Source organism: Balaenoptera acutorostrata, chromosome 18 (assembly GCF_949987535.1).
Source record: "Balaenoptera acutorostrata chromosome 18, mBalAcu1.1, whole genome shotgun sequence".
Classification (NCBI taxonomy): domain Eukaryota; kingdom Metazoa; phylum Chordata; class Mammalia; order Artiodactyla; family Balaenopteridae; genus Balaenoptera; species Balaenoptera acutorostrata.
The window spans coordinates 68,360,418-68,371,887 of record NC_080081.1 but is presented as its reverse complement, the minus strand read 5'-3'; the positions used below and the strand labels follow the sequence as shown (position 1 = coordinate 68,371,887).

Genomic DNA, 11,470 nt, shown 5'->3' with positions numbered 1-11,470 from the left:
TGCAGTTGGGTGCGGCCGTGTAAGTTATGGCCAATGGGCTATGAACAGAGAAGATGTGTGCAACTTCCAGGTGGTGCCCTGAAACAGGAACGTGGACAGAGCAGCACATCATCTGTAGACCAAATGAAGGTAATTCATTGGGAAAGCCAGAACAAGAGAAAAAGAACCTGTGTCCTCGGATGGCCTTGGGGAGCAGAGCTACTATCCTAACCTGTTTTGGACTAGGGACCTCCTGTTTTTGGACTACTACATCAAAGAGAGATGGAATTTCTTGTGTCTGCCATGGCTAGTAAGGTGTCTCTGTTATATCCAGCCAGGTCTATATCCTCAATAATACTGTGTGGAAAGGGATTGATGAGTTGGGCATTAAAGGTTTGGCCTGGAAGCCAGGAGCCTGAAATGGCAGTCTGCAGTCAGGTGACAGTGTATCTCAGGGCTTTACCAGCCATAGAGGAGGAAAGATAAATTGCAAGCTTGAGCTCAGATTCATTTAGAGGAATAAGTGGCGGAAGTTAGGATGCTTTACTCTCAGGAATAGAAGCTAGAGTTCTCGCTGAACACAGAAGAAATGAGGCCAACAGGGAATGTAGTTTTCTATGACATTGCAAAACAAGTGTAGGAAGAATCAGAGAGCACGAGGTACTTCAGCCAGGAAACTAGCAGTATTCATTACAATGAATGAGCAACTGCCCCGATCTTTATTACACTACTCTGTAACAGTATTATTTTATAGATGCAGAAGCAGGCTTGCAGAGGTTAAGCTGCTTGCTCAAGATCACACAGCTCTTGGACTTAAATCTAGTAAGCAGTGTGATCCGTGTACATGATCATGATGAGGCCAGTGCAGTTTGAACGTGAACTTTACGTTTACCAGTGGATGCACTGTCACTGGGCCATGAGAATAAAGCCTTTGTATATTAAGCCTTGAGTTTTAGAATGTGTTAAATGACAGATTTTATTTAAACCAACCCTTATTGTGTTAGTTTAGAACACAATTTAGAAGGTACTTTCCTATGTGCTAATTCCTTTGAACCTCAAAACATGGCATGGCAAGTATTTGTCCCTGTTTTTGGATGAGGAAAGAAAGAAAGAAGTGACATAAATAACAGGTCTTACTATTAGAGGCAGAGTTAAGATTTGAAGCTAAATCTTCTGCCTCTGAAAATGATGCTTTTGCCACAGTAGAATGTTGTTGCTAAATCAGCAGCTATCACTTTTAAGTACCTAGTTTCGCACCCAGTAGGCACTTCAGTAAAGGCTAAATTTTTAAAAAACTTTCTGTATGCACACGTATATAATTTTATATAAATACAGGAGTGTAATCATATCGTATATATGGAGGGGTGGTTTTTTTTTGGTTTTCCCCTTTTGTTCCTTTTTGTGGTTCCCCCACCCATCTTCCATGTATGTCAACAACCCAGCAGGGATTCTTCTTTTTTTATGTTTGTATAATTTTCTATAGATACACATATATACACATCTTGCAACTGTCACTGTTACATAAAAATGTGGGTGTATTATACACATGTCAGTATACTGCTTTTTTACACACCAGTACCGTGTAGAAGGTCCCTGAGTCACTTGCATAGCTCGAACTCATTGCTTCAGTGGCTGCAGAGCAGCTCATGATGTGAATGTACCATCATATTCAATCATTCCACTGTTGGTGTCTCGTTTTCTGCCACTATGAGCAAAGCTGCAGCAAACGTCCTTGTGGTGTGTCCCTGTGTAGTGGTGTTTACTGCTGGTTCTCTGGCCTTGGGGTGGATTCTCAGGAATGGGATTGTTGGGTGGAGGAAGATCCATAGATACCTGTTTCCTTTAAATAGATACTGTTATATTCGTTTCCCCTCAAAAGGCTGTATCACTTCACACGCCCATCAGCAACAAGGGACAATTTCTTTTCTTCGCATTTTTGCCAGCAGTAGGAGTTACTGTTCTTTTTTAACTCTTGCCTTTCTGATAGCTATGTACTGCTAATTGTTAACACTTATTAGTGTTTCCCTGAATGCTGGTAAATTTGAGCACCTTTTCATATGCTTGTTGGCTACTTAGATTTGCTCTTCTGTGAATTGCCTCCTCGTGTCTTTTGTCTATTTTTCTATTAGGCTCCTTTTTTCTACTCAGTGTGCAAAAGTCTGGTGACTATTATAAAAATTAACCCTATGTCGTATTTATTTATTTTTTTCCACTTCTAAAATTGGTCTATTTACCTTTTTATGGTATTTCTTGCCATGCAAGCTTTCAATTTTTGAATATTTGAACATATCTGACATTTCTTTTATGGCTTCTAGGTTCTCAGTCTTGGTTTAAAAGGTCTCAATTTGCGATCTTTCAAATGATTGTTGATTTACAACTTCCTGTTTCTTTTTCTAGAATTGGAAAATATAATTAATACGGATATTGGCAAGTAGTCCTGATTTCCTTTGTGTAACTAATCGACATGGAAATTTTAGTGTCCTTATCATCATCACTCCCTCAGTTTCTAGCTTTCTTTAACTATGAAAATGAGTGTTATAATCATGACTACAGATGCTGTTGAATGGTACATACATAGGACCTGTATTCGGATAGCAATTTATTTGGAGATAGGCTGAACTGTCATTTGTTTAGCAGACTTGCCTCACTATAGGAAAAAAAACTGATCAAAATACTGCCTTTATTGAGTTTACAGTTAATATTTGCAAAATATTTTAGTGAGAATACTTGACATGTTTACTAATTAGATGAGTTGATCTCATCTTCTAATCAGGACATGGGCTACTTTCCCTATTATCCTTAACATGTATTACTCCACCCTCTAAATAATCGTTTGTACTATTCTAATGCATCAGAGATAAGCTTTTTTATTATTATTATATACTGCAGCAAACTAAATAGATCTTTTCTCTTCGTAGCTTTACCCTAGTAATATTGAAACGCATGTAGCCTTTCTTAAGGTGTATTCACTGAGCACAGATACTGATTTTCATGAGCTATTTGTAGTTTGGGCTTAAAAGGGCCCAGGAGTATATGCAGCAGGAAAACAAAAACAGAGAGCTAAGGAAAACAACCAGAAAAGATAGTTATGACTAGTGAGATTTTCTGTTTGTTTTCCTCTCTTATATGTAATTGCAACTTGGGTCACATACTGTCCTCAGCTGGAGACCACTGTCCACTAATAAGATTTTACACCAGTTGCCTTTGAAAATCTAGTAAGGAGCAGGATATATTAACATCAAATATTTGCACAAAAATTTATTACTATTTATTATGGTAATATATCATATTAAAATACACATACGCACCTGTACTTCACCATCATGTAGATTAAAACCATCTGCGGGGGTGACGGGTGAGTGATTGTGACAGCATATTTTCTTTTCAGAAAATGAGGGACCCCGAGGCTTAGAGAAATCAGTATTTTTCTAAGATCACCAAAAGTTGTCTGCCAGTATGGAAACTCAAGCAGTGTCGTGCTCAGAGACCCTGTTTTCAGGCTCCTGTCATATTTGCAGAGCTGGCCTTTTCTTTCTAAAATAGCCTTCAGGACCGGGACACCTTGCCTTTTGTGTCAGTGCGTGGACCCTTGTGGCCTGGGATCTGCCTGTCCAAGACAGCCAAGCGTTCCTCTCTTATCCAGGTACCTGTCTCTCTTCTTATGTTCAAATGCTATGTTACCGTGTTTCCTGTGTCTCTTCTATTTCTTATTCACCTCTCCAGTGCCAGCAACAATCAACATTGCCCTTTGCTTCCTAGTCCCAGACATCTGCTACCTTTAAATGGGGTTTAAAGTCCATCCAGGACTTCACTTTCTTGAACACTTCCTGCTTTGTTAGCAACTGGAAAATGACCACATCCTCTGCCCAGGCCAGGCACCGCCCATTCCGAAGGGCAATGAGAATTTAAAACAGAGATGCACAGAGTAATTCTCAGGTACCCAGTTTGGAGAGGAACGCGGGGTGCTTTCTGACCAGCAGAGCTCTAGGCTGTCTGGACTCTTCTCTGGCCACAAGATGACGGTCAGAGGCTGGGATCACCACAGCGGTGGTGGGAACAGCAGTATCCTCAGAGGCCAGTGCTGCCTTACTGCCTGCACCGTACCTCGCTGGGAAATGTCATAGCTCGCCTCTGGTGTTAGTAGGAGGTGGCAATTGAATGCTTTACCTGTAGCAACCAGACTGGCAAGTCTTCCCACGTGGTCTGGGAAAGAGAAGTGTTTTGAACAGAGATCTCTTAAACAGCGGTTTCACTGGCAGAGCAAGTGGAGCCGGGGTACTGTTCAGAACCAGAGTGGCAACCATATCATAAATTGTAGGTGCTTCCACTGGTCAGGATGGCCATCATCAAAAAATCTACAAACAATAAATGGCTGGAGAGGGTGTGGAGAAAAGGGAACCCTCTTGCACTGTTGGTGGGAATGTAAATTGATACAGCCACTAGAGAACAGTATGGAGGTTCCTTAAAAAACTGAAAATAGAACTACCATACGACCCAGCAATCCCACTCCTGGGCATATACCCAGAGAAAACCATAATTCAAAAAGACATGCACCCCAACGTTCATTGCAGCACTATTTACAATAGCCAGGACATGGAATCAACCTAAGTGTCCATCGACAGATGAATGGATAAAGAAGATGTGGCACATATATACAATGGAATATTACTCAGCCATAAAAAGAAACGAAATTGAGTTATTTGTAGTGAGGTGGATGGATCTAGAGACTGTCATACAGAGTGAAGTAAGTCAAAAGAGAAAAACAAATACCATATGCTAACACATATATATGGAATCTAAAAAAAAATGGTTCTGAAGAACCTAGGGGCAGGACAGGAATAAAGACCAGACATAGACAATGGACTTGAGGACATGGGGAGGGGGAAGGATAAGCTGGGAAGAAGTGAGAGAGTGGCATGGACTTATGTATACTACCGGGTGTAAAATAGCTAGCTAGTGGGAAGCAGCCGCATAGCACAGGGAGATCAGCTCGGTGCTTTGTGTCCACCTAGAGGGGTGGGATAGGGAGGGTGGGAGGGAGACGCAAGAGGGAGGGGATATGGGAATATATGTATATGTATAGCTGACTCACTTTGTTATACAGCAGAAACTAACCATTGTAAAGCAATTATACTCCAATAAAGATGTTTTAAAAAAAAAAAAATTGTAGGTGCTTCCAAACAGGCATGCCTCTGCTTTGTGATGAGAAGCTACTCCCACCTGAGGCTTCTGGATGAAGCAAAGAAAAAGTTTCATCAACATTCCACATGTTTATGACTAGTTATCTAACACACCACCCCAAAGCAGAGTGGCTTACCATAATCACCTTCCTGCCCAACCCACAATGTTAAGGGTTGGCTGAGCTTAGCTGAGGGGTTCTGGTGGTCGGGCTTGGGGTGTCTCCTGAGGCTGCATTCAGATGGGCGTATGGCTGTGGTTGGTACATTCAAGACAGCTTCTCATCCTCCAGAGCAGGGCTTAGCAAACTGGGACACCCCACCCCAGGCCAGATCCAACCCGCAGATCATTTCTGTACTGCCGCAGGCTAAGAATAGTTTTTAGTTTTAAATGGTTGAAAACAAATCAAAAGAAAATCATCTCATGATGTGAAAATTACATGAAATGTCTATAAGGTTTCATTGGAACACAGCCATGCCCATCCACTTACACATTGTTTAGGGTGGCTTTTGCACTGCAATGGCAGAGCTGAGTAGTTATAACAGTCACAAAGGCCACATGGCCTGCAAAGCTGAAAATATTTACTGTCTGCCCCTTGATAGAAAAAGTCTTCTTACCCCTACTCCTGAGCCTCTCTCCACAGGCATCTTCATTAAACATCAGTGGGTTATTTTTAGAATGTTTAGTCTTCTTCTTTCTAAATGATGAGGTTAGAGAAAATTTAGCCTGTCACTTGCAAACATTATCTCCAAATAACATACTGCAGGTGTGAGTAATTTCTGGCTTAAAGAAAACAAACCTGAATATAATTCTCATTATATTCACTCCATTTAACATCATCTTTCAGATTACTGGAGTAAATCTGAGGCCATACATAACATTTTTATCAGATGCATGCAAGTAATGGAATCATCAGTGATCATACAGAGATAAACGTTCAGAACTGTTACCTTTTTTATACTCCTTGTTAACTTGTTACATCAGAATTCCTATGCATCTTGTCTTTGCTCAAATTCACATTTTGAAAATAAGTGCTTAGAATAAAAACAATTTTAACAGTTTAACTGTCAAAGCTATCTTCCCTTGCTACTGTTGTGCAGCTGAAACTTTGCAAACTAAATCATAAGCATGTTTCTCTCATCCCCACCAGCTGCAGCATGGTCACTGGACATGTAATTGAAGGCTTGCAATTATTTTTATTTTGAAGAGAAGAAATTAAATAATTGCTGATTTTAAAAAAGGAGAATGAGACAAATACCATTTCTGCCTTTATAATGTGAACCCCAAATGCCTTTCTAAACAAACAACAGCTGGAAAATGCTGAACACGAATAGATACAATCCTTGCCCTTAAAAAGCTCCCAGCTTCATAGAGACGGATGGACAAGAAAACAATATGGTGCAGGAATCGATAACTGACCGTCAATGAGCACGAATTATGATGGCAGCACAGAGATCAGGCACCTAGGCTGGTTTAGAAATGTCTGGGAGACTTGCTAAGGGAACTGATGGGAAGGAAGGCAAGGTGGATCAGCCCAGAAGCTTTCCTGGGTACCCATCCAGGGCCTGATAGGTGTCATTGCTTGGTCCCCTGGCAGCCTGTCACAACTGATAGCACACTGACCTTTATTGGTTTACTTGTTCATTTCCTCCACAGATGATAAGCTTCTTTAAGGCAGAAACTGTGTTGTCATTGCCATCTATGGTGCCTGCCTGGTAGTAGCTGATGCACAAGAATCGTCTAATAAACGAACACGTGGAGGTTCCTAGGATGACGAAAATATTCCTTCTCTTAGATGGGCTAATGTTTAAAGACAATATTTTATGTCTATACAGTGATATATTTAAAAATCTGTACTAGTTAGTGGTTGTAGTGCCAATACCAAATTTTGGTTGCAAGCACAGGGTCAGGAACCATGGGAGATGCAAAGACAAGCAAGACACAAACACTGCTTTCCATAAACTTACAGCTTCATAATCCTCACCTGTATCGAACCAGAATAGCTTGTCTTTCATCTGTTTACACTTTGGAACTCCACAAAATATTTCTTTTGATTAAAGGGCTCCATTTCTTTAAAAATAAAAAAAGGAAAACTTTGATTAAGTTAAGGCAGCTAAGTTTTCTCAAAATATTTATGTATTCAACCCCCTCCATTTATAGACTGGAAGGAAATTTAAATGGAGGGAATAGAACATTTACATTTTTAGATATGTTCATATTCCTCCTGGATTTCATCTTAGTTTTTCCTCAGTTGCCTTCTTTAGCACCTTTCTAATAGGTAATATATAGCAATGTACAGATGTATGCAGTAATAAAATTGTTCATTCTCTCCTATATACTGTAATATCACTTAATATTTGCTAATATCCAGAAAAAAAGCTTCTATGCATATCCTTTCTAAAATTACTGCAAAGTATCTTCAAAGTTCTATATTCTTTTCTATTTTATATATGAATATATATATTTTCTATTTTATATATAAATGTGTATATGTTAATTCCAACCTCCTAATTTATCCCTCCCTGCAAGGTTCTATATTTAATGCCAGTTATTCTGAGGTGTTTAATTCAAAACTGTTACCTAATTTCTCTATAGGATGTTGGATTTCAAAAACATCCTATTTTCAAAATAGGATGGTTTAAGATCATCTTAAGGACTCATATGCAACAAATCCTTCTATGACGTTTGCAGGGAAAAATGAGCCAAAAGACACATAGGCACAGTATTCTTTATTATAAACAATCAGGTAACAGTGTTATAAACAATCAGGTAACAGTGTAAGTGTGCATTTGAAGGATAATTGAAGCCTAGCTACAATAATCAAAAACATTACTTAAATAGAAATAGTTTCTTTTTTGTTGGTTTGTTTTACATTAATTTGAACTTAACATATGCCAGGATCACCTAATCTTGTCATATAGTTCAGCTGTTAAATCCTTAATAGAAAAAGATGAAATTTGGAATGCATGTTATATTTTGCTTTATTTGTTGACTATATATACCAAATATTCAGGACATACTCAAAGTTAAGCAGGTGCTTAAAGCCTAGCAAGTGGTACTTATAAAATGCTTTTGTTGCTGTGATGGGGGTATTCAGTTCCTAGGAAGACAATGAAAAGGAAATTCTAAATGCTAGGTTGTTGTACAACTTCTCCTGATTTATACTGAGTGTAAAAAAAAGAATAACAAAACATAAATGTATTGAGAAGTGACATCTTAATAGTTCCAAAGCACTGGCAGGTATTAAAATATCATCTAACTAAAACAAACTTTTCACATCTCAAATTTTTAATAAAAAAACACAAAAAACAGGCTTGAACAACACCATAAATGTTCTGGGTCTTGTGAGCAGGCCAGATGTTGTTATTCTCTATTGCACAATCCTTGTCTATGGCAACCTTAAACATGTTTGGCTGATGCAATTAATGGCTTAGCATGTCCACTTTGCTCACTATCCTATAAAAGAATGCTATGACATTTTTTGGATTGTCTATCTCAAGAAATGAATGCTAAATGAGCACATTTAGAAGTTTGAAATCAAATACTGCATTACAATTTTTAACAATTCTTGCCAGCAAAAATGTTAAAAGGCTGATTTAAAATGTGACTCTTACAGTGACTGAAGGATTAACTTCTCATCAATTCTAAATTCTCTGAATTTCACAGTATCTTAATAAAGGCTTTTGGTGAGATAGGACTGGTAATGACGCATACGTACCACTTTAATCATTTATTTTTTGAAGAAATAATTTGGATTCACTGGAATATTTTGTCCTGGTTTCCCAAAGCTGCATGAAAATTCAATGTATTTTTTCATGTCATTTATAAGCAACTAGTACCAATTAATCCCGTAAAGGTATAAGACTACCAGAGGAGGAGTTTGACCACTGATGGAGAGATTCAGAAAGCTATGTTTGCTCTCTGGAGCCCAAACCACGTGTACCTAATGCTCTTTCATGCAACAGTACTTGTATGAGGATGACTTCACCATATTAATGCCTTTTCCAAGAAAAGGGGAGATGGGGAATTATTGGAAAATAGGGAAGCAAAAGGAGAAAAACCCAATTTTGAGACACAGAAGAAAAGTAGCGTTTATCCACGGAAGTCTTCAACCATTACTTGATTGCTCAGAAGAGAAGGGAAATCAGCTTCAAAATAGAGATAATTAAGAAGTCAATTATACTTTTTTTCAAGCATAAGAAAGATTGCATGGTTTGTTTTAAAAGTTCTTGAAACATGAAGATGATTCTACAAACAGATTTACTCTTAAGACTTTCAGCTCCAGAGGGCTGGGACGGGTCTCTTGTTTACATTCGATTCCACAGTACCTAACACTGTGCCAGGCACATACATAGTTGATGCACCAATATACTACGGAGTTTGCTAAACACTCAATGGCCCACCTAGCTTTAATGTACAATGTAATATTTTCTACTGTATATGGGGAAGCCTCTATTAGGTGACACTAGTCATTACAAGAGGTGACAGCAGTAGCTCACACACATATCTTTGTCACATGATCATTCCTACCTTGAATACAATTTAATGAGAAACAACTACTATGCACTAATGCTAGAAAGAGTTGAGACAATGTATAAATGAAGAAACCTGGATCACTGAAGTACCGTCTGTTACAAGCATAATTACCTTCTTAAATTACACATTTTAAAAAGGGTGTGAAATATTTTTCCAAGCAATGCAGTGTTTAGTGGGTGGGAATTATTATATATATATGAAAGTACCTAGGAATTTGGGAAATTTTCCTCTCTTTATCATCCAAGGGTAAATAAGAACAGGTTTTGATGTTGTGGATACATTTTTTAAAATGTCCTGTTATTCAGGACCACTGTTCCTCAGAAATGATAGGGATTGTGAAATTATTATCTTACTTGGGAAGTTATTTCCAGGTATGAAGCTTTAGTTTTAGAAGAGGCTACCACATATGACCAGCAGATCATTTAATCAATAGAAACACTAAGTTAAATAACTCAAATTTGATCCCAGCGGTGTGTCTAGATTTTCTCAAAGGCTTCACCACTGTTTTAGTCATCTGTGAATAGTTAATATTTGCCAGCATGTGAGGAAAATGTGGCAAAAGGCATGCCCTCACCTAGAGACTTTGAACGTGGGAATGTGAGAAGGTATAAGTAAACAGGGTGCTTTTGTCCAATGCTCTTATTTTACTGCTTCCGCATACAGGACTGACTGACATACATGGCCGTAGAGCTCACTGTGCAGACTCAGAAATCTGCAGAGCTGCCTGACATGAATCACCAGGAAAACAGGAACCCGAGATTTCCTATGTGGAAAGCAGGCATCTCTGTGGGTGATTCTCAGACTAAGTTCTGGTCTTATTTTGCAACTGGGGGATATAGCTCCTTTCATGCTATTTTCATATTTATCTTCCCATATTAGACTCATTCATTTTTTTTACAGTGGTAGATAATGAGGCAACATGACTCTCAGCTTCACAGTTTCTTTCTTTTCCCATCACAGTTTAATCTGTTTAAAATGTACCGTTCATATCAGCACAATAGTCCAGCTATAGGTATTTCAACTTCAGAAATAAAGTTTATGTGACTTACCTTATGTAACTGATTTTACAAGCTTGATTTTTTTTTTTTTTTTTTTGGCCAGTAGCACTAACAGTGAGGTTATTTAAATTTTATGGGTTTGACAGCTTTGTTTTGTCCTAAAGTGTTATTTGCTCTAGTGCTGCTAGTACCTGATTTTTGCTACGTAAACAGTTTTAATATTTTTCCAGATTGGCCACACAACATGCCTTACATGACATGGTGGACTAAAGCTGCCTTTATTCTACCAACACCCTTCAAATACTGTTCCTACAGTTGCCTCTCATTTGTTCTCTCCCACAAAAGAAGCTGCTGCTTATTACAGTGTAGGCACAAAAACCCTGCTTTTCTAATTGCACTGTACTGGCATCAGGTTAACTAGAAAGCACAAAACAAATGGTGATACAAAATGTGAATAGTATATATTATATGTATTTACACATGTACTTAGAAACTTCAGTTAGTTGCAAATCTGAAATGATATAAGCCACTGCCTGCAATAGCATCTATCCTACAGAAATGTGGATTAAGACAGGACTGTTAAGACACTGAAGAAATCGGGTTGTGTGGAGAGCCCATTTGAGTCAGAACTTTGTCCAACCACTGCAGTGGTCCATGAAGGTGAATCTCAATCCAGCAGGGCGTGCTCGTGACATCCTGGCGATGATACTCGGCTCCCCAACCCTGAAAAGCAAAAACGGAGCGGAGTGGTTGTGCCAGACTTTACAGGCAAGCTTCAG

At 38.6% G+C, this 11,470-nt stretch overlaps 1 protein-coding gene and 1 long non-coding RNA gene across 8 annotated transcripts in view; both read right to left on the bottom strand.

Annotated features, from left to right (window-relative positions):
* Nucleotides 1–5,769: 5,769 nt before the first annotated feature.
* Nucleotides 5,770–7,373, bottom strand: LOC130705588 (uncharacterized). Its single transcript, XR_009005865.1, has 3 exons — nt 7,142–7,373; nt 6,781–6,922; nt 5,770–5,854 (listed from the first exon to the last, which is right to left on the bottom strand). It is a non-coding gene; the product is annotated as an uncharacterized LOC130705588 (long non-coding RNA).
* Nucleotides 7,374–7,869: 496 nt separating this feature from the next.
* The window catches only part of SMAD9 (SMAD family member 9), a 63,512-nt gene continuing 59,911 nt past the window's right edge, over nt 7,870–11,470 (bottom strand). For all 7 annotated transcript variants that reach the window (XM_057533069.1, XM_057533066.1, XM_057533073.1 and 4 more), the window contains one exon: nt 7,870–11,414. In XM_057533069.1, coding sequence (XP_057389052.1) covers nt 11,271–11,414 — 144 coding nt within the window. In that variant the 3' untranslated portion in view covers nt 7,870–11,270. The remainder of the gene's footprint in view (nt 11,415–11,470) is intronic.